This window comes from Scardinius erythrophthalmus, assembly GCF_964197995.2.
Source record: "Scardinius erythrophthalmus genome assembly, chromosome: 5".
Lineage (NCBI taxonomy): Eukaryota > Metazoa > Chordata > Actinopteri > Cypriniformes > Leuciscidae > Scardinius > Scardinius erythrophthalmus.
In genome coordinates, this window is record NC_138225.1 from 18,284,333 (window position 1) to 18,308,351 (window position 24,019).

General features: G+C 39.4%; 2 protein-coding genes across 2 annotated transcripts in view; both read left to right on the top strand.

Moving 5' to 3' along the window:
- Positions 1-4,605: 4,605 nt before the first annotated feature.
- Positions 4,606-5,790, top strand: LOC308690340 (leukotriene B4 receptor 1; the record flags this gene model as incomplete). Its single annotated transcript, XM_081364744.1, is given in 11 exon segments — positions 4,606-4,747; positions 4,750-4,943; positions 4,947-4,967; positions 4,971-5,018; positions 5,022-5,045; positions 5,049-5,120; positions 5,123-5,151; positions 5,153-5,370; positions 5,439-5,481; positions 5,623-5,675; positions 5,678-5,790. Coding segments are annotated over 11 exon segments (957 nt in total).
- An 8,312-nt stretch (positions 5,791-14,102) lies between these two features.
- nsmfb (NMDA receptor synaptonuclear signaling and neuronal migration factor b) overlaps positions 14,103-24,019 on the top strand; it is a 29,400-nt gene continuing 19,483 nt past the window's right edge. The window contains exons 1-4 of the mRNA XM_081364702.1: positions 14,103-14,402; positions 21,924-21,985; positions 22,237-22,920; positions 23,017-23,089. Of these exons, the coding sequence (XP_081220828.1) occupies positions 14,335-14,402; positions 21,924-21,985; positions 22,237-22,920; positions 23,017-23,089 (887 nt within the window). The 5' untranslated portion in view covers positions 14,103-14,334. The remainder of the gene's footprint in view (positions 14,403-21,923; positions 21,986-22,236; positions 22,921-23,016; positions 23,090-24,019) is intronic.

The window sequence follows — 24,019 nt, forward strand, 5'->3', positions numbered from 1 at the left end:
ATGTTTGTGGGGGCGTAGCTTTGGACGGAGTACTGACGGGAGGGGGTGGAGCTTAGAAGAGGTGCCGCTTTCAAATCTTGCTAGCTCTCCAACATTACCTACTATAGCTTTAAAATATATTGTACAAAGTATAGCTAAGTAATATTTGTTTATTAATGTGCATTTGTTATTGAAGACAAAGTGTGCTATTTGTAGTATTTGGATTAAGCCAAAGGTATTACGGAGAATATCATTTTTACTCAAAAATAATAGACTTGTATATTGCTCGTAATGATTTTGTAATGTACTTGTAACACAGATAAAGTACACTTTATTATCACTTATCAAGTATGTAAATAGTCCCTACACAGGCATATACTTAAAGTATACTAAGTATACTTGAAGTTGTTCCAATTTAGCACACAAAAGTACACTAAATAGACTTAAAGTTATGCTTTACTACAATTTAAATACAACTTAAATATACTTAGTACAAAATTAGTTGTTTCAAAATAGCACACTTAAAGTTAACTAATCCTTAACACACTTGAAGTATACTTATAATTAGTGTGGCTGCAAGTATACTTAGTATATATTTTTAATAAATTTACGGTATATTTCTTGTATGTTTCGAAGACACTTGTAATTAATTTGTAATGTACTTGTAACACAAATAAAGTACACTTTAATACACTAATCAAGTATGTAACTAGTCCCTACACAGGCATATACTTAAAATATACTAAATATACTTAAAGTTGTTCCAATTTAGTACACAAAAGTACACTAAATACATTTAAAGTTATGCTTTACTACAACTTAATTACTACTAAAATATACTTAGTACAAAATTAGTTGTTTCAAAATAGCACACTTTAAGTTAACTAATCATTAACACACTTGAAGTATACTAATAATTAGTCTGGCTTCAAGTATACTTAACATATTTTTTTTTTCACCAGGGTAATATCCTCAGTTGTTGCGTATACCGAGCTGCATCAAACACATTTGTAAATTACTTTCCTTGAACCCATTGTGCGAGTTCACTTTAATACCGCATGCTTTACATGTTGCTGCTGATTGGACTGCAGTTCTGACACACCCACCAAACAAGAGAAAACGTATCTCAAACCCCGGTGCACGCCGTTTCCAGGAAACATGACGTTCAACCCGGAAACTGTAGCAAAACGTTGTGCACCGTTTTGAACTTGAACGTGCCCCTGGAAAATAACCTGCCCCGGACCAGGTTAGTCGTGGTGCGTAAGTTACTATGTCGATGAACACTGCTAAAAGCCAAACCACTTTCATGGTGCCTAAAACCCAGGGTTGGCGCAAAATAAACTAAAACATACCTGCCTAGCCACCTAAACCAGCTTCATGGTATAGGCCTCTGGTATTGGTTATACTATAACATGTATATATTTGCTCCTTTTTAGAAAAACTTCTAAACCCAATCTTGTTGAGTGCACAAGACGTTTCAATTTCAGCTCTGCCTTCTCATAACCACCTGGTCCACAGGCCAAATGAAACAGCCAAGATGGCCGTATGGTCCGAGACCCTGCCGGCTAGCTTTAATCTCATTCATATGGCTTTTTTCTTCCCTCACCTGTTATTCTGCTAGTCTCCTGGAGATATTTAGGTCAATCAGCTACCATGGGATTTCTGTTTGATGACTCAGAGGAAACTGATGAGATCAAGCGTGTCACGTCACGACTGAAAGAGTGTGAAAACTGGAGTGAGGATATTTTTAACATGATCTTGGGGAGATAAAATGAGGTTCTTGTTTACTGTTGATTGAAAAATGTTCTAGATGATTTGATTTGCTGTGGTGGATATTAGGACTGTGATGAGGCACATCCCTCAAGCACTCTCTGATGGTACTTGATAAGGCTGTTTGTCTGAAGTCAATCATTTTTCTTTTTTTGCTTTTCTACACCAACATCATGCCAAAAAATGCAGTATACTGATTGTTTGTAACTGGTAATACATTTGAAATACATATGAGTATATATGAAATACAGATAAATCAATGGTGTGTGTGTTGTAAAGTAGCTGAAAAACTAAAGAAGTCACCTGTTGTCTACAGGCATCTTCTCAACCAACTTCACATGCGAGTAATCAATGCGGTTACTTTTTAAACAGAACTGAATAATTTTCCTGGGTTCTTTTTCTTCACTCCCATCAACGTTAAAAAAAATAGATCTGTAAAAAAATTGCCTACAAGCTCATTTTAAGCTTTTAAGGATAAGCCTTTAGTATAAAAGGACCTGAAGATCATGAGCAATATTCAGTCAGGTGTGTCCAAACCTTTGACATAAACTGTACATGTATGCTGACATCGATCTGCATACATGCAACAACATGACAGAAGGCTGATTCGATTAACTGTACCACCAATCACAGAATACTCATTATTTGCTGCCCACTCCCTTATTCTCTCAGACTCATTCATCTTCCACCTGTCTCATCAGTCTCCCTTCACCTCTTTCTATTCCATATCCATCTGTTTCCTTCTTGTCTGTCCACTTTCCATCACGTCTTTATATATGTTCCACTCGTCCTCTGCCTTACCCTGTCTCGTGCTTCTCACCGGCCAATCACTTGAGAGCAATCATTATGGTCATGCCAACAAGCAGATCACCCTTAAAATGGTTATTGACGTGCATATCAATCAATTGACGTGCATATCAATAAGAAAGTGTTTAAGTTGACATACCACGATATATTGCATCTGAAAGTCTCCTGCAGTGTATATGCTCTGCCCTTGAAGGTCATGTTAAAAGTCACACACCATTCTGTTGACGAAATTAGACAAGTGTGCACCATAATCTGATTTAGGAACAGGTCTCATATTATAACTAAATTATCTCTGGATTGTACCCATATCAATTCAGCAATCTGTAAACCAGACACATCTCTGGCACAGTGAAAATTAATTTTGCATTATTGCAGAGAAATCTAACCACACCTCATCTCTCTCAGGCACCAATTTATTCTGCTTGTTTACTGTTTCTCTTTCATGCTGTGTGTGTTTTGTTGCGTCCTACTGCATTGAATGTAATGTTTGCTGAAACAAAGGCCTCAATTTGAAATTGTCTCATTTCCAAAACAAAATCTCATTACTCTGTCCCAACAAACCGCATGAGTAATCGGAACATGCCCGCTTGCCTTTCTGGAGACTGTTAAGCAAGACCAGTATAGCCTGCAAGTTAAAGTCAAGTGGAGTTTTTGCACTAGCATCATCGATCTCAATTTAAAACCATATGCAATGTTTTTTTCATGAAGTCTAACATTGGCAAACTTTCCTTAGACTGCTTTTGTTTTCTAAAATATGTCAAAATAAAATATTCAAATATTCAGTAATATATTTTCAGAAATGTTGGGCTTCAGGTATTGTTTCCTAATGTTTTTGGCTAGCTGGTAACTGGTACATAATAAAATAAATAAAATAAAGCGGAAATCATTCATTTAATTAAAATGAGCAAAAAAGTGATGTGACGTGTAGCCAAAGAGCAGTGGGCAGCCATTTTTGCTGCAGCGCCCAGGGAGCGATTGGGGGTTAGGTGCCATGCTCAAGGGCAACTCAGCTGTGGAGGGAAAAGAGAACGGTTCATTCACTCCCCCACCTACATTTCCTGCCGGTAAAGAGACTTGAACCCACGCTGACTCATGTCTGAAAATGTATACAATATTTCTTGAAAAAGTATGTTATAAAAAATGATATTCACACAACAGTGACAAAAAAAAAAGCAGAAAATGCATGAGCACCACTGAAGGGGAACTGCATAATTATAATACTGTTAACATAACGATAATGATGTATAAAAAAATTGACTAGCTTATACGTTATTTTACATATAAACACTAACAAATGGCCACATATTATAATTGATAACCCGATAATTATTTTTGAATTTCGGTAGTAGCCAATAGAGTATATATATAAAAATACATACTGTATATCATAAAGATAGATAGTCCCCAGTTTTCTGTATTAACCAGCAACACTAAGCACTAATAATGGCCTCTATGGACCTGATGTGTCGTGCATCTCTAGTTTCTTGCATTTTCTGGTAGAAATGATATTTCCAGAGAGTGTGGGGGTGCATGCACATAGCCTACTAACTGCTTGCCAGGGGAAATGTGCTCATCTGTGCGTGAGGTCAGTCAGGCATGCATTAACCACAACTAAAATGCGAACAGAGCTGATGCATATTTAAGAGATGTGGCAAATCAGCTTATAAACACATATTACTATAATACATTAACATTAAGAGATGTTGAAGGAAGACAGAAATGCTAATCACACCACAACAAACACCACATTCATGCACAGCCTTATATGACTGACTGACAGTTTAAAAAAAAGTTTGTAAATCATTTACAACTGCACTATTTTTTCTTCATACATTTGAATGCTCGTTTACTCACTTTCAATTGTGGTCTAATGGATAGAGAGTCAGATTGGTAACATGAAGGTTGTGGGTTTGTTTCCCAATACTGGCATCAAATGACTAAGGTGCAAGGCATCTAACCCACAATCACTCCCTGGGCGAATTCACTTCCTCAACTAATGCATGGGCACGCGTCAGACTTTATATCCACATCAGCAGTTGGCAGGTGAACATGCAGTACCAGAACATTTCGAATGGCTCTCTGTTTGCCCGTACCTCAGTGGATGTGCTAACGTCCAGCACTGTTCTGGGATTGTGCTTTGCGCTGGGTGTACCAGGTAATCTAGCAGTGATGGTCATGCTCACCCAATTCATTTAGAGGGCAGCTTCACCCCAAAACTAATGCTGAGTCTGGCTGTCTCGGATCTACTGATTTTTCTGCCTGTGTGGATCTATGCCCTTCTGAGTGGCTGGGTTTTTGGCAGAGATCTATGCAAGTTATTTTCCTATGTAGTGTACTGGAGCCTCTACAGTAGTGTGCTTTCTGTCACCTTGTTGAGTGTGCAAAGGTAACTGCAAGTGCTGTATACTCAGTGATGGGCGAAGCTTGGAGGGAAAGGTCAAAAGGGGCTGATTTTTGGGATATGAATATCAAGTGGAGCTTTGGCTTTTTAAGATCTTTGTGTCCGAAGTGTTGAGCGGAAGAAGGACGGGCTTCTACACTGTGATTATAGAAATCCTCAAGAAAAAAAATAGCGGTCTTACTTGTCGAGACTCTAGTATATTGTGCCGCTCTTCAGCCTGTTGTGCTTCTACCTACGACTTCACCAACGGATAAGTCAGTCAGCTTCCTTCAGCAGCCACAGGCTGACAAAACTAGCTGTCAGAATCGTAGTGGCCTTCCTCATATTCAGCATCCCCTGTATGATCAACAACATTGTTTTAATCGTGTCATGGAAATCAGAGGCCTGTCAGGATTCAGGCAAGGAGATCGAAGGTAAGTGATTCAAATACAGCTTTATTTACAGGTGGCAATAGTGCAAGATGAGTGTACGGTGATTTCAGGTGCAGATACTGTGAAGATCACTCGGTGCATGGTTGACAACAGGTAATCCAGATAATTTCAAGAGTAGAGTAATCACTCAGTCTCAGTTCGCTTATCTTTTCTCTGATAAATCACTTTTCGGGTGATTTAGTAATCAGGAGAGAGTGAGTGCAGGTGCGCCAAAGAGGATCCTGGGTAATGTAGTGCAGAGACAGACGGTGAACGTGACAAGGCCAGCCATAATGTTACCGGGGCTCTTTCTTTATCAACAGTTGCGTGAACCCCGTTCTTTACGCCTTTTCTGCTCAAGCGCTGCAATCCAGAAGTATTTATTCAGACCAGTTACAACAATATCAGAATGAAACTGAGTAAGCAGGAAATCTTTATTCAAGTGTTACTAAATGTACATTATTGATGCTATTTTCTGTCTAATATAGCCTAGAAATCTAGACGTACCCTAGCGGCAGCAAAATGTATTTTGCAGCCAGGGTAGTCTAGCAACTCTCCATTGACTTTCCAGCTGCAAAAACCTAAATTGGGTCAGGCCAATCACGTCGTGTATAGAGTAGGCAGGGCGGGCTTAACATAATGACGTTCCACCCGCCATTAAACGTAACAAAGAAGAAGAAGAAGAAGAACATAATGACGACAGAGTTGCGACGGTTCCCTTCTACTTGAAAACAAAGAAGAGCTGCTGCTGCTGGAGAATAGTCTTTCGAATTGGCTTTGGCCGTGACTCTGGAGGACTTGGAGTTAAGTTTATCTTTGAGTAAAGAGCAAAGAACGGCACTTAAGTCATTCTTAAAAAAGGAAGATGTGTTCGTAGTTTTGCTGGCCAGATTCAAAAGTTGAATCTATCAACTAATGTTAGCTCCGCTGTTGGTAAAACGCTCTAGTTGGTTGAAGCGCTGTTGCGTGCCGAGGGAATTTGAAAGACAGCCGTTTATTTAGCCCTCGGATTGAGCCGTGTCTATGGTGAGTTGCCAGACCTAACATCTTGATGTAGGTCTGGCTTGCCAGGCTATGTCTAATATTCATGTTTGCTTGTGCAAAGGAAAGTGCATTATAAAAGTTTTCATAATATACCGTATATGCTTCCAGAACTTGTAACCTGAATAGTTTATAAAAATATAACATTAACAACTTATAAAGTATTTCTGTAACAGGACTGTGGAAGCCAACCAAGAATATCTTCTGCTATTTTTCTTGGCTTTGTCTTTGAATGTAAAGGTTTTAGTAAGCTTTCATCTGCCCTTGAAGAAATGTTCTAATGTAGAGGCTGACACTTGCTCTATACTGACAACCGCTTTTAAAGAGAAATAACTTTAGTTGAACAAGGAACACACATTTAAGGAACTTCAACCCCTCGACAAAGAGGATGAAGGATGCCAACAAAAACCTTTTTCCTTCTGATAATTTTTTAATCTGTTTTATTTTATTTTATTAATGACTAAATGAAAGCCTCTGTACTTTGTGGTTGTACAACAGTCTCCTAGTAGTTCGTGATTTTCCCTTTTCTCCTCTGTGATTTATCTTTATCTGTGGGACCTCAACTTTCCCCACAAATGAATATTTAATAATTTCATAAAATGTAATCACACACATACGCACGCACACACACGCATGCACGCACGCACGCACGCACGCACGCACACACACACACACACACACACACACACACACACACACTTGTGTTTTCTCTAGGGGTGGTTGTGTATTCTGGTTTTTAAACACTTGAAAACAATAAAATACAATTTTGTAATTATCTCAAATTATATTGTTCTATTACTCTTTTCAGCATTGTACCTCTGCTCTATACTGTAAACAGAAAAGGTAATGCCATTTTTCTGCAAAGGCATTATCCGGCAAGTTTACAAGACATAAAGACATTTCCTTTAACCATAAAATACAATGCAATATGTAAATAAAAATATGGCTTTCATAGCACAGTACATTGGGCTCTATTTTACAGATTTTTTTTTCTATAATTGCTATAGGCCTACGTAAATCTGTTAAATGCTAGATCAATAAACGTTTATTTAACTTTTATAGACCCCAGTAAAACAATATTTTCAAGTTGACATGACATGACTTAATATATTGATGTCCATTTAAAATGAAGAGACAATTTTATTAGTCTTTTATCAAGATAATATATTATAAAATCATTTTTTTACAGTTGTGATATGATTAATAAAACAGGCCACAGGAGCTGCTGATGCAGTTCTGCAGTCATTGAGGCTGTCCTCTGCACTTCTATAACAGTCTGGTTCAGCTCATCTACCAACATTAGACCTCAGAAGACTATGGATAGTCCAGATTGTTGAGTGAATCATTGGTACACCCCTTCCCACTCTCCAAGCACTGTACTTACCCAGAGTGAGTAAAAGGGCTGGCAAAAATCACTCTGAACCCCTCACATTGGCCACTTTCTCTTTGAACTGTTGTTGTCCGGTCGGCGCTAGAGAGCACTGAGCACCAGAACAGCCAGGCACACGAGACGTTTCCTTCCTCAGGCCGTCTACCTTATGAACAGTTAAATGCCCAATAAACATGTGCAACACAAAACACTATACTATACTTATAATATTCATTCAGCACACCATACCTCTTATTTACATTTTCTTGTATTTGTATATAACATATCTGTGCATACATTGTTGTCTACTTTGTATATTGTGTATTTTTTATTCACTTATTCTATTTTTATTATCTGTGTTGTCCTGTCATTTTGTCTTTACTGTGGAAGCTTCTGTCACCAAGACCAATTCCTTGTACTATGTGGCTCTTAAATGTAGGCACGCAAAAGTTTAGTATTTAATAAGTTATAATTTTTGATTCATTTAATGGTTGTGGAGATGTAAGCCAATATATTTTTGGGTGTGGTCCATAATTACTAATTGGCGTATTTCTTGTGAATGTAAAGTCCAGACTTCACGAAACTTGGTACACATGAACAACAGGACAGTCTGAGAAAACATGCCAAATTTTGGGCTGTTGATCTCAAGGTGAACACATTAATAGTGTCTGATATGTAGTTTTTAAATATCTCGGATCTGTTTATTAATTGTATTAATTTTGAAGTGTGAAAGACCGCTGATGAAAGATGTTTGGCCTGAGTTTAAGACAGGAAGCTCTGGGGTCGTAGTGGGTCAAGAAGAAATAGAAATGACTTTTGCAGGAGTCTCAAGGGTGTCTAGCAGGGCTATGAAACTAATAGTGCAACAGTGCAATAGAAATATAAATGTATTGTACATTTTCTAACAAATTTCTTAAATATTTTCTTACAAATTTTCTTACAAAATGTCCTAATATATATATATATATATAAATTATATATTATATACAAATAACTATTATTTACAGATCCCAAAACAAGCAATGCTGCCAGACTCAAATATTGCTGCTTCAAGTCAAGGCTCCAGATGCTACCAGGATTTGCTGGCCCCACAAGACGCTATGGCCCATGTGGAAGGATGTAAACAGCACTTATTTCAGCCCGCCAGAGACAAAGCTGACTGAAGACAGAACAACAGAGTGGCCATGACAGGAGTTGTTTGCTGATGTTCTCCATGTCTTACTCCATCACCTGAAACAAAAACGTAAATCAGTGTTATTTGTCTAAATTAATGCATTTTGAGGAAATTTGACTTAGCAACAAGTTTATAATTAAATGACTGATGATCAAAAAAAAAAAAAAAAAAAAAAAAAACATTTAGCTAATCTTAGACCTTAAACCAGTCATGAAGATGCATCTTCTCCAGAACAAGTCTCTTCTGTGGTTGAGGGTGCAGACAAGCCCGAAAAGTCAAGAGAGATGTCTGATTATTAGCTTATACTTTACACCTGAAACTATTGGTCTTTTTTGTATGATTTAGAATTCAAATTGTCCTTCTTTGTTTACTGATGAAGATCTCATCTTGTGACAGACTAGGACTGGTCCAGATGTTGGCATAGATCATGAACAGGTCGTCGGCTGTGGGATAACCTCCCCGCACACCATTACGAACAGGACGGTCCCTATAGTAACCACACTGTCGTCAGCTTTGCGTGGCACTTGCCTTTGTATTCTACATCTGGTGGAGAGTAACCTTCTTTGCCTGGAGGAAAGAGATGTTGACTGATGTTTAATACATTTCCACAGAATATTGGCTATATATAGGATGAGTTTCTGTGAGCAAATTAACAAAGTGGTCCATAACACATACCATTGAAGACTTTGAAGGCTGATTTCTTTATGAGCGAACCACACCCGAAGTCAATCAATTTAACCTCCATGGTGTCCTGGTTCACCAGCAGGTTCTCCAGTTTGATGTCCCAATGGAAGACACCACATAACATGTTGTGCTGTCCCCCCTTCCTCCGCGGAGCTCCACAAAACTAAACATGTCAATGCAAGGCAAGGGCCGCTCCATGACCATGATGCAGTGGTCTGTGTCGTCCTGCCAGTCCAGCATTTGAATTATCTGAGGCCCTTATTGGCCATCACTGTCAGGCCGATCTCCAAGGGGAGGAGTTTGGCATAACTAGGCTAAAAGAAACAAAATAATGCAGTTGGATGGAGGTGGTTTCTCAAAAAAGGACTTGGACCATAAATCAAACAATTTGCCTTCTGAAAACTCATTTGTAGTCTGTGATGTTAACATGAATATAAGATGTTACAGAATAAATTAAAAACAGTGACTGAGAAGCAATAACATAGACAGCGCAGACTACTCACCACTTTGATATATGTCTATGTCTGCATATGATATATGCATTTATCTGGCGTCTTCACTGAAAATTTCACAGCCGCCTGATCAACAAAACAAAGAATTAACAAATTAGCATGTGCACCGAGATCATATCATACCAGTCTTGAACTGATATGCAAAGTTTTGTAAGCATTACATTACATTTATTCATTTAGCAGAAGCTTTTATCCAAAGCGACTTACAAATGAGAACAATAGAAGCAGTTAAACTAACAATAGGACAACAATAATGCAAGTGCTATGACTATTCCCAGTTTAATCTAATGCAGTACAATTTTTTTTTTTTTAAATAGATAAAGAATAGAAGAAAAAGTGTTAGTTTTAATGGATCAAGTGCTGCCAAAAAAGATGTGTCTTCAGCCGTTTCTTGAAAATGGCTACGGACTGGTTGAGTTGGGCAGGTCATTCCACCAGCATGGATCAGGAACAGAACCGAAAAAGGTCAGAGAAAGAGATTTTGTGCCTCTTTGAGATGGCACCACCAGACGGGGCTCACTTGCAGAGCGCAAGTTTCTGGATGGCACATAAGTCTGACGTAATGAGTTTAGGTAAAAGGGAGCAGAGCCATTGGTTGTTCTGTAGGCAAAAGTCAGTGACTTGAATTTGATGCGAGCGTCAACTGGCAACCAGTGCAATTTTGTGACGAGAGGAGTGACGTGTGCTCTCTTCAGCTCATTAAAGACCACTCTAGCTGCAGCATTTTGAATCAGTTGCAGAGGTTTGACAGTGCAAGCTGGAAGACCTGCCAGGAGAGCATTACAATAGTCCAGTCTGGATAGAAAAAGCGCTTGGACAAGGAGTTGTGTAGCAAGCTCTGATAGGAAGGGCCTGATCCTCCTAATGTTGTATAAAGCAAATCTGCAGGACCGGGCAGTTCTAGCAATGTGGTCTGTAAAGTTCAATTGATCATCAATCACAACTCCAAGGTTCCTGGCTGACCTTGATGGAGTTATGGATGACGAACCTAGCTGAATGGAGAAGTGGTGTAGTGTTGGGTTGGCCGGGACCACAAGCAACTCTGTCTTTGCAAGGTTTAGTTGAAGGTGGTGGTCCTTCATCCAGCCAGAAATTTCTGTCAGGCAGGCTGAGATGCGAGCAGCAACCGTCGGATCATCAGGCTGGAATGAGAGGTTGAGTTGTTTGTCATCAATGTAGCAGTGATAGGAAAAGCCATGTTTCTGAATCACAGATCCTAGTGATGTCAGAAGTGAAGTGGTCCAAGCACTGAGCCCTGAGGCACCCCAGTAGCTAGATGTTGGGTCTTAGACACCTCACCCTCCACGACACCCTGAAGAACCTACCTGAGAGGTAAGACTTGAACCACTGTAGTGCGGTTCCCGAGATGCCCTTCATTTTTAGGATTGACAGGAGGATCTGGTGGTTAACTGTGTCAAAAGCAGCAGGCAGATCCAGCAGGATGAGAACTGAGGATTTAGAAGCTGCTCTTGCCAGTCTTAAAGGGATACTTCACCGATTAGCATTAAGCTTTGTATCAGTAGAAACCCGCAAGTATTTTTGAATGACCGTGCTTCCCTCCCTCATGTCCCCCTGAGACAAGAGATTTCTGTATTGTGTGTCTGGAAAAAAACCTCAGATGACGCAAAATTATGATTTTGGAGGCTTTTTTTGGCCAGAGGCTAGAGACTACAGCCAGTAATAGGAGCTAGTTCCGCATGTTTTCAGCCCGCCCATAGAGGGTGGGATCTCACGATAAAACAGCGTCTTTTTAGTTTCGAGTCAACTAGTAGCCTAGTTGTATCATTTCTTCCGATACTGCCCTTTGGAACCGGGAGCGTGGCTTGGGAGTGGCCTCGTAGGGCAGCGAAGCAAGTGCATTCTGGGAGTAGTGCATTCTGGAAGTTGTTATCTTTCATCCACATGAGCCAAAAATACATTTTCTGGCTTTTCTCAGTCTAGAAGACACCAACTTCTAAAATAATTTCATATTTCTACTACAAAAATGACCCAATGTAAATACACATTCATCTTTCCAGTGGTGAAATATCAATTTAAGTGTTTGACACGTTAAAGTGAATGAGAAACAGTATGGTAACTGATTTATGTTTTTTATAGCTTTTTTTTATAGCACAATAAACCGTCTTAGACAGTATATTAATATAAACACAACCAGTTAGGTCTTAAACGTACACTATGTAATTTTTTTCGCCGCTAGGGGTCGCTAACCTCTTACAATAACAAAGGCGTAGTTTGATGAGAATTATGGATCTTGTCGTCAACGTCAAGCTGACCGATCTAATAATGTTTATGAATGAGTAAATACATCGATGTTTTTATCATGACTGTGATATGAAGCAGGTCGGGATTGCTAAGAGACAGCTATCAGCTCCACACGCGACGCGAGTCCCTACACGCAAGTGCAGAATTACAACTCACAGGTCAGTTTATTAGACAAATTAAACTTGTGAGGTAACGCAGCGCTTTCACTTGGTCTAACACCGTCACACTAAACTGCATGTGAATGTGTTGGAATGTATGTTATTCTGTGTTAGTTTCTCTGTATGAGACTAGCAGTAAGCTAGATCAACATTAGAATAACATCCAGATCATATTCTAACATTTTATCATTGTTGAACTATATAACATTGATTAGTTTTATGTAAATGTGCTCACCTGTTTAATAAATACATGTAGGAGGGCTCAAAGTCTCGGACGTGGAGCTCTCGTTTATATACTGTCTATGGGAGCTCTCGCCATCTCGAAAACACCGCGCTGATATTGATTCTCGTTTTAGTTCTCCTTTTTTATCCAAAGTCTGCTTGCCATGGTCCATAATGTTTGAATGAAACAACAACAGCGTGCAGATATACATTTCGAACTACACATTTTGTCCACGTCTGTCGCCTTGGTTACTATCAGAGGGCTCTGGTTGCCATGGCAGTACGAGCAGAAACCAGGGACAACGCGGATATGACGTCATTGACGGCGACAAAACGGATATAAAGAAACGTGCCGTGTCTTCAAATTAAATGACAAATTTCTCCTGGTTTGAAAGTTGTTGGAAACAGTCGGGATAATGTAAGTACACAACTAAAAAAATATATAACATAGATATAGTGATTTTTGCTATTTTTAAAGCAAAAAGTTACATATTGTACCTTTAAGTGAAGATAAACAATTGGAAGGTCTTAAAGTGACAGCAGCCTAATACTCACTGTCACTGTTGTCTGTGTCCTCAAACAACAAAAGAAAAAGAGAAACTCACTCACTGCTTTTGAGTGAATATCTTTTGTAGCTTTAATTATCAATGTACATTTAATTAATTTAAATTGAAAGATTATTAATGTTGTCCACTAAAGGGAGCCACATGATTTTTTAAGCCAAATCTTTTATATCAGTTTTCATCCCTTAGAATGGAAATAAATGTAAAGATCTAGTTTAATTGTATAAATATTGTGTACTAACAGTATAGTTTTATTGGTGTAGCCTACATTCAGACAGAAGTCTAAAAAATGATGTTCTGTAAGTAGAGTTCTAGTTGTTATTGTGCATGTGTTTTAAATATTATTTAATTTATGACATTTTATTATTTACAATCGCAATCTGCTGGCTGTTTAAATTGTGAGACAACACGCCTCGCTATTGGGGTCAACATGTAGGCAAAATAGGCTGCTGGTGGAAATTTTCAATTGCTTTTGGAGAAAAAAAAGTGCTTCATTCTTTTTGTCCACTTTTAATCTGACGCCAAAGGACAAGCTGAGCCACTTTCTCCCTTATATGGCACTAGTTTCCGTCACGCGTTTTATCTGGATCAGAGAGAGAGAGAGAGAGAGAGAGAGAGAGAGAGAGAGAGAGAGAGAGAGAGAGAGAGAGAGAGAGAGAGAATGTTTGTAAGTGAGTCGCGCGCACGAGCACATTCTAGCGTACTGGCAGCTCACTCTCTACATTTCTGTACTAACTCAAACTCCGTTAACAAGACACCATAAACTTCACGTTGTGAAATTCAGCTGGACGTCGCGTTCCTAAACATGAAGAACAAACGGAACGTCTGACTGAGACCCTGAGCAGCAGTTTGAATCAAGGAGAAGATGCGATCGTATCCTCCACTCTGCGGATGATTTGTTTCCATTGAGCATTACTTTCCTCCATTGCAGATGTGACGAGTGGAATGAGCTGTTTTTACACACTGGTCGTTTCACTACAGCATGGGAACTGCCGTGTCCAAGAAGAATGTAAGGAATGATGCGATTTCTTCTGTTGCCGCAAAAGTTAGGTGAGTCTCTGCAGCATCGCAGGCGCGCGAGTAACGCGTCTCATGGAGGAGGTGGATCATGTGCTTCTTCTCAAAACTATAACATCTCATCACACCTCATATCGTAACACTTGTTTCCTTGTTTTTGACGACTGTAAAACACAGATACAATTGGTCAGAAATACATCAGTGACAGAGCTGTCACTAGGCTACTTTGTAAGTGGCGTGCTAACTTTGTATCAAAATATTCACGTTTGACTGAAATTATTTTTCAGGGCTTTTTTTAATTAGAAACTATCGGAAATGTAGTTATTTACTTTTGAGCTGATGACATCAGTGTGACATTGTCATTTATTGTTATTATTTATAAGACGTATTGTTGTTTTTGCTGTTGTTTAAGGATTGTTGCTGTAACGTTAATTCGGGTGCTGATGATGATGCTAAACATAAAGCTCTTTTCAGAATCCATCAATGTACAGTAGCCTGGTGTTTATATTATTAATTTTTTTATTCAAGATTGTATTATTATTATTATTATTATTATTATTTGTTTTTTATTTACGATATTTTAAACATATCAATACGGTTTTATTTAAATTGTCAGTTTGGTCTTTGTTTGCGTAACAGCGCAAATATAAGGCTGATGTTCCACCATGACAGAGATACGCCAGTCACTTCGTCATTCTCAATCACAGACGTCATGAAGTCAGGTGTGACTAGGCCTACCATACAGAGACAAGCCTGAGATTTTTTGTTCTAAATTTACCTGTTTGTCACTTTTGCTTGTTACTTGGCTAGAATATTCATTTATATAGTTTTGTGTAGTGCTCGGGCCCTTAAACTCAATCAACATCAATATGCACATTTGAAAGTAAATTTATCAGTCACTTATTCATTTTACCCACTCAAATGACCATTAACTACCATATTCACCATAACCGTTTTCCCCAATCAGCTGTCACCAAACTTCTGACCGACCCTTGAGACTCATTACGTCTGCATTACAGTGACAGTGTGATATTTTGCTGTATTCATCTTCCTCCTTTAATTCATCTGTTTAGTGGGGTGATGCTTGACAGTTTCAGAATTTTAATATTTCAGCCAAACAGCACTTCTGTATGCATTGTATGCATTGTAACAGAGAAACAGATTCTGTATGGGAGGGAAGAGTGATCATTTTCAGTGAGTGTCCTCCCTCTTTCTGCTGCTGCTGCAACCTTGTTAGAGTTTTCTAAGATGGATTATGGATGTGTAAGATGCATTTACAGACTGTTTGGATATTCTGTATACTGAACTGCACTATGCAGGCCTTGGGGAGCTTGATGGCTACTTGACCACTGTATTTCTTGTGAGATGGATAGATGATAGATGACTTATGACTTTAGGAATCACACATTTTTTTCAGCTCTTTAAAATATCTCCCGCATCCAGTGACAGAGAATAAAAGAATCACGCTGAAATGACAGCCCTATGCCAATTAGAGTTATGCAGTGAATAGATCTATAAGCCTCCCCATAGTCTCACAGGCTGACATGTAAATGTCTAATTAGAGTTTGAGACCACCTGTAGTCGTACTGGAGGGAGGCCCAGATTATATGAAAACTCATATGTTTATATGTGTGTGAGACGATGCTTTGGGTTAGGCTGGGACACATGGTGTTTTCCTGTCTTTTTGCAAGATGTTTTGAGTTAGGAAACCAATAAATTAAAGACTTTTTAGAAATATTTGTCATATTTTTTTATTCCCTCCTATAAAGTTAGTCAATGTTTTATAGCATTATCTTATAATTTAGGCTAGTATTTGTGCCATTTCTACTTAGCCTCTCTTTTTTAAAATCTATGCATTTGTGAAATGAGTTAAACCTCCGGTTTATTTTCGGACTGGGGATTTTCTGTTGGGTCTAAAATCCCATCTCGTCCTTTAATATCTGTCTCTCTAGAAAGACTGTCTTACATTGTTTTTGGTGAAACATTCAATGAAATGTGCAGCACAATCTGTGAAGGTCAGACTGATTGAATTGGGGACTTAAAGAAACTTGAGTCATTCTTTACTAACGTGGAGATTTTTTGGAAGCTTGTTTTTTGGAAGCTTGTTAGTTGTACCACCTGGAATAATGCGCAATATCTTTCTCTTTTTGTGGATAGGAGTAATAAAATCCTCAATTCTCCTCCTATTTTATTGACTACGTATGTCAAGTTGCGCACCAAAGCTTTCAGAACGACCCCTTTTTGCAGCTTAGTTCCAATAAATGGCCTTTTTGTACTGCAGATAGAGTTCTGAAAGGTCTCGAAAAATTGGAATGGATCAGCTGGGACATTTTGGTCGATTGCCATTTGGAACCACAATGTTTGCTATGCGACTAATTTAGAAACCTGCTCATTAAGTGTTAATGAATTTCTAATGAAGAGATTTTAAAAGCTGCATGCCAATGGCAGATGTTTAGCATTTTCAGAGACGAATATGACTCAGTGTTTAGTTCACACTGCAAGCTTACATAAATTGTAGCTGTCAATGACAAAAACTCTTAGCTGGCAGTGAGGACAGTGTGAGATGAGGATATGAACAGTACACTAAGAAATTAAATGGGCAAAGAGAACACAAGATGTGTAGGTTCATTATAAGTAAACAAGGAGGACTAGAAAACAATGTGAGAGAAAGGGGTCATGTCACACATGGGTGTTCTGGTTAATGCGTCTGAGGCACTTAAGAACAAATTGTACTTGCTTTTTTCTAAATTAGTGTAGATCACCAAGGCGGTCCGCTGAAGTCACCCAGGGCAAAAGCACTCATTCCTGGCTTTGTGATTGAACAGACGCATGAAAACAGCTCCAGTGTGTGCTATCTCAATTCTCCTTTTCCCATGCTGCCTTCATGCACTTATAGCCTCATGCATTCAATCTAAATGTCAGTGTGTATTTGTGTCCACATTGGGCAGTTATTGTTTTTACATCTGCTTGTATCTTCATGTTGTTCTTCTGAATCACCAGTCATCCGCCTCTTCTCCTGGAGCACCACGGGGCTTTCGTCTAGCAGTCCTGGTTAAAGCTTCTGCTGGTTAAAACGCTTCTCTCTGCATTCCCTCATTGCTTCCTCCCTTTCCCCCTTTACTGTCACATGACTGAAAACATGAGAGATGCTCCCAGATGAAAACACTACTACACCCTCAGACAAACTGGCATGAGACGAAGGCTAGACTGTGTGCGAAAGAGAGAGGAGAAATATGTTTTTGAGTGATTTGGCCCTCTCTTACTGCTTCTCAATATTTATTATTCATAATTTAATTCTCTCCAACTGAGCAGCTTTTGTTGTTTTGAATCAGAGATTTTTTAATTAAAAAAGAACAGTAAACTATCCTCACACTAACAAGGTAATTGCTTGTTCCTCACACTTAGGCAGAAGGTATTAATGTAGAACAATCGGATTTCAAAGAGGCACAAATAAATCGCAGAGTGGACAAGCTGGCAGTTTTGAGGTTCAGCGGTTCAGCAATGAATGTGTGGGGTGAGGTATCACTTTCCCTGCCTCACTCCTTGAATCTTTAACAGGATAGATTATAATACAAGCCAATGGGGCCAGTGCTGGGGGCCTCTGACTGTCAGGGACCTCCAGCCAGGAGGCCCATGGTGGCCTGACACTTGGAAACAAGCCACTGCCAATGTAAAATTCATATAAATGTACTTTTGAATATGTGCCAGTCGAATGTGTATATATAATAAAATAAATGAAGAATTGAGGAAAGTTATCCTGGCTCATCCTTAGCACCCTGAGTTCATTTTGAACACCTTGCAGATATAATGTTGAATATTGGTTGTGGGGCATCCATTTTGCGGTGTATTGCACACACAGCATGTTTATTCTCACAACTGCAGTTTTAGTTCTCATTTTTGCAATCCAATTTCTTGTTATTTAGACTCATTACATATCGACTATTGCCCAATGTAGCTGGACCATAATCCGTCCTTGTCTATTACAGGCATGTGTTCTCAGTTTGTCCTCTCCAACCCTCTTACAGGAACCGACTGATCATAGAGAGTAGTTGGACTTTTTCCAGTGCGCCAGTTGACTTGTGGGTCGGTGTCAAGAGAAATCAGATATCTGTTAGGACCACAAGCTGTCCCATTGGCTCAAAGAACTCTTAATGGCTACTCCTATCACCTGATTATAATTCCTACAAAATCATGTTATGATAATATCATACATATATTTGATGTATTGTTTTATGTATATGTTTATATATATTATATATTATATGTGATGAACTACGATGTTATAATGACAACAATTAATGTCTGTTTACTTTTAGTGAGCTTGCACACTTTCATAGCATAAGGATACACGATTAGTCTGATTGGTTAGCTTATACACTACATTCAAGATTATTAGGTTAAGTACAAATGTGTAATTATGTTAGTGTTAAACTTTTGACTTTACTACCTTTCTTTCATCAAAAATATCTTCATTTGTGTTCCGAAGATGAACTAAGGTCTTAAAGGTTTGGAACAACATGAGAGTAATTAATGACAGAAATTTCATTTTTGGGTGAACTAACCCTTTAATGTTGTTTGTGTGTACTACTGGACTTGGTAAAACTATTAACTAATAGTTGATGGAGACCTGATGTTGAGGCAAGACCTAATTTCTCATGACATTGGTTGTCAAAACCAAATTTTGATAAGCTGTAAATATACAAAGATTTGTAGGGAGAAAAATTTCCACTAGGCCAGCCCGTTTAAGCTTTGGATCCTGGCGTACTGCCCTCAGACACTCTCTACACTTATCTATCGCACATTCACAGCAGTTTTACGGGATGTTCCCGCTCTGAGTTCTGCCTTCCAGTCTTATTGAAAATGATTTGTGTCCTAGCGGGGAACTTTTTTTCCGAGCAGCCCTCTGCGCTGTACTTCCTCGTCTGCCGTCAAACGTCCCATCCCATTTCTCCTGCTATCTGCCTGCACACACACCTCTCCTCACCGACTAGAAGCTAAACGTGTTATTTTCAGACCATCATTCAGTACATTTCAAGTTAACCATGTCAGTACAATCATAACAAGTCCGCTGCTCTCTTTTAATTGTAGTCCACCTCTGCCCTTCAGTGTTTTTTTTGATTGGCCCATCACACTTTAAAACATTTAGCTTGTACCTACTCCAGGCACTGTGGAGTGAGACGAGAAGAATGATGAGAAAGAGATTGGACAATTGCACTCTGCTTCACTCTTCCCATCTGTTAGAAGAGTTTGTTGAGTGAGGAGAGAGAGAGATGCACATGCTGGCTAGTGGCTAGTATTGAATTATTCAAACTGTCGTTACAGTAAAGCATGGCTACTCCAACAGCATTTCCCAGCATCTCTAGAGAGATGCAGAGACTGCACAATTTGCCCATAGCGTGCTGATTATGCTTGTTGAGGTGCTTGTCAGTTCACAGCGTTCATCTGTGTGCATTTGTGTAGCATGTACGTTTCTGCAGTGCAGGGATGGAGGTGGGATTCAAAGAGTCTGTTTATGCATGTTAGAATCTACATATTTATTGAGCTTGTGCAGCAGAAACATTTGTGTGGGAAGGCATCATTAGTTGGGAACTAAATTAAAAACAAGGTGAGTGAAACGGGTTGGGTGCTATTTTTCAGTTGCGCTTGCTAGTTGGTGTACCCCCCCCCCCCCCCCCCAGCATATGCGCGCGATTAGGCTGCATTAGTAGTGTTCTCGCAGGGCCACACAGGAGGGGGGAATACTGTCTAAACTTTTCCAATGCTTAAAAGGTGGAGTGATGAATTTGATAATGGAATCTGGCAGCTCTTCGAATGTATTAATGATTTGTATAAATCATCTATGCTGATTCTAAGGGCCATCGGGAGTGCAAATGCATCCATTTATTTTTATTTTTTTCAATGGACTTCAGCATTGTGGAAGCCATTTTCAATCGCCTAACCAACACACACACACACACACACAATGAAAACATTGCATAAAGGTTGGTTGAATGGTTAAATGAGAGAATGATTTGGCAATGTACGAGACCGAGTTCTTTGAGTCCTGTCTTTTATTGCTGAGAACACATGGTTCTACTCATGAAGCGGTTTCCCTTTTCCTTCTTTATAACAAGCTCATCTTTCCAACCTGAGGTTGCTTTAACCGAATATTTTTTTTAGCAGTGAGGAAAATTTGAAAATTTGAGTTCAGGCAAAATACTCAACGAGTTTAGTTCACTTCTTTTTTTACGTTGTTCATATTATAATCTGAATTGTATTATGTAATCTATGGCATTGTTCATATTTGCCTGTTCAGGCACAAAGGTCTTGTTTTAGTTGCCTCCATTGTCACTGTGGGGGAAAACAGACACACATCTGATTTGTGTGGTGCTAAACATACTGTAAGTGACACATAGTCTCTCTTCATCTGTTCTCTTCTTAAATAATTATATGCATAATATAGCCCATACGCTCATCCTGTAAGTTCATGATTAAATGTGAACGAATGAGAACGATCTAACGCGACCTCTGTTCCTGACTATGCTTCCTGAGTTCTGAGCTATTGCTCCCTCCCTTCATACAGCAAGTCAAATTAGAGGGCATGTTCTTGTACCACAGCAGCTGAGTGGCCTCATACTGGAAGCTGTAGTGTATGTCTCGATTTCATTCACTGCTTTAGACCTCATTGCCTAGAGAAGTTATGGTATATGGAGATTTTCAGCATTTTTTCTGAAAGCATCTGCAGGTGTGGTGGCCTAGTTTAAATTGGAGGCATAATTTGTGACATCTGCTAATGTTTCCTATTGTCACTTGTGAGATAATTGAATGTGGGAAATAGACTGAGTTAGACCTGTAGTCTTATGCTTTGCGTTGTGGGAAAACCATTAGCTTATTGAGTATTGACTGCACATCTCACACAGTGTTTAGGTGAGAAATACGGTCAGTCGAATTATAAAGCAGACGTTATATTTAAGTAGGAAGCCTTAAATCACTCAAGTGGCCAAGAGGAGAATCTAAAATTGCTTGATAAAGTTTGTGGTCTGTAAATGTCTCTGTGTAACGCTATAGAACAGGTCCTTTGAAATGGATGTGATATATTGATGCCATTTGTAATATTATTATTAAAAACAATATGCTTGATAAGTCATGACGCATCAAATACTTTTCCGGGTCCAAGCTTCTCTATTTAAAGTGAGAATACTGTCTCAACAGCCATTTATGAGCAGTGTTCATTCACAGCCCACCACAAGTGTCCCATACACCAGTATTTTAACAATTCTGAAACTATCTGAAAATAAAATTAATCTCTGCGTTTTTGGTATGGAGATAATGGTTAGGATCATGAGTTTTTATATTACTAAAGCACAATGTGACTGTATTTTAGCACCATTTTTGTTTGCTTTTGGGATCTGAAAGAGCATTTTGACCTTGAAAACACTGATTTTGTGACATCAGATTTAACAAAGGGATTATGAATAACTACTGAGAGCTGAACGCATCAGCATGCGAAAGTACATCAAGACCGAGAGTTTTATCTCCATGCTCTGATTTGGTCTTCTGTTTGTCTCTCTGCAGAGCAGCTCGAGCATTTGGAGAGTATCTTTCTCACACACACCCTGAGAACCGCAACGGAGCAGGTTAGGTTCATTCCACCTCATGCCCTACCTTCATTTGTCCTCATGTCTTTTGTCCCCTCATATTCACCTGTTTTACAGTTTGTGAAGTACTTGAGTGTATTAATACTTACATTAGGCAAAGCAACATTAATTCCACCTCTGACCACTCACCTTTCAATTGATCATTACAGAAGAGCTTTATTTGCACCTGTCTTTGCCAAGACAAGATAAAAAATCTGTTTTTCCTGGTTTATTTGTGTCTCTCACTCCAGATCATTTGCTGTCTGACACCTTCATTGGTCAAGATACAGACTCCCCTGACATCAACCGACTAAACAACAATAACAGCCTCCAGCCATATTCCCAACACACTCTCATAGTCAAGCCCAGTCAAGAAGAGGCTCAGCCGTACAGCCAGTCTACGCCCCTTCAAACCAGTTCCAAGCGTCGTCTCTCCGTAGAACGGAGCCTTTCTTCTGAGGACCAACGGAATCAAAAGCGTGCGGAGAGCTCTTTGAAGCCAGCACGTGTCTACACCATTACCAAGGAGCGAGATATGCTCAGGGGGCAGGGAAGCGAGGAGAGTTTGGAACTAGAGGTGCTGAAGAGGGCCACAGACCCGCCAAGAGCCAATGCTCCCTCCAATTTACATAGCAGCCATCATCGAGGAAGCCACCATCGTGGAAACAACGGCCCCAGCCACCAGCATCACTATGGCCATGCACCTCTGACCCAACCTTTGCAGAGCTCAGGTAGTGCCCATAACATCCGGGACTGGGGGTCGAGACGGAGCAGGTCTAGAGAGGACTGCACGCCGGATTGTGTTGCCTGTATTCGGCCACACTGCCAGAGCCAGCGCTCTCTGGACCTTGAGACGTCACCTCACGGTGGTGGCAAACAGCACAAGAAGCTGGAGAGAATGTACAGTGAGGACCGTGTGTCCTCTGAAGATCGAGGTAAGGAGAAGATCACGATCACTGAATGACTGTTAATTGGTTTATTGACTTTGAGATTTACACAATACCTGCTACCTTTGCTCTTTTTGCTTGCAGAGGATCACACGAACAGCTGGTTCCCTAAAGAGAACATGTTTAGTTTTCAGACTGCGACCACCACCATGCAAGCGTGAGTGGGATTTTATTTCATCAAACTTCTCACTTCATCCTTTGGCTTCCCCTGTAGTAGGGTTGGTCTCTGAAGCAGACATATAATTTAAGCTATCCTGACTCATGCATGTGGGAGGACAGGAGGTATTCTTTCTCGTTCTCCTTCCCTTACTTTCTCTTTTTATTTGTCTTCTTTTCCGTTCCCTTCCTCTTTCCCCTTTTCAAGTTATTTCCATTGCTGTTTCCCTTCCCTTTTCCCTTTGCCTTCTTTATTCTCTTCCTCTTCTCCCTTCTTTTTTCACATTCTCTGTCTCTTCATCTTTCTTTTCCATTTCCGTTTCCTTTCTACTTTCTCTTTACCTTCTTCATTCTCTTACTGATCCTGTTTTTTCTTTTCCCCTTCTTCTGTCACTTCTTCTCTCTCTCTTCCTTTTGTTTCTGCCTCTTTTTCTTCATCTTTCATTTTTCTTTCCATTTGTTTCCCTTCCTCTTTCTCTTTGCCGTCTTTGTTCTATTCCTTTTACTTTTCTTCTTTTTTCCTTTTTATTTCCATTTCTTTCTCTTTCTTTGTCATCTTAATTCTTTTTTCCCTTTTTCTCTCTTCATTAATCTCTTCCTTTCTTTTTCTTTTTCCCTTCCTTTATCCCAACCTCCTTTCACTTTCTTTCTCCTTCTCTTCCTCTTCCTCTTTCCATTTGTCTGTTCCTTCCATTTCTCCCCCCCCCCTCCTTTCTCTTTGCCTTTATTTGTTTTCTTCTTTGTCCTCTTCTTAGCTCTTTTCCTTTTCCATCATATCATCTTTTTCTTTCTCTCCCTTTTTCTCTTTCATTTATTCTTCAACTTTTTAGTCGAGTGAATTCAGGCTTCATTCTTCTCTGTGCACAGACGCTTTCGCTCAGTTTGACTGTTTAATTATCACCTGTCGGGCAGAAGTCTTAATCACAGAGCC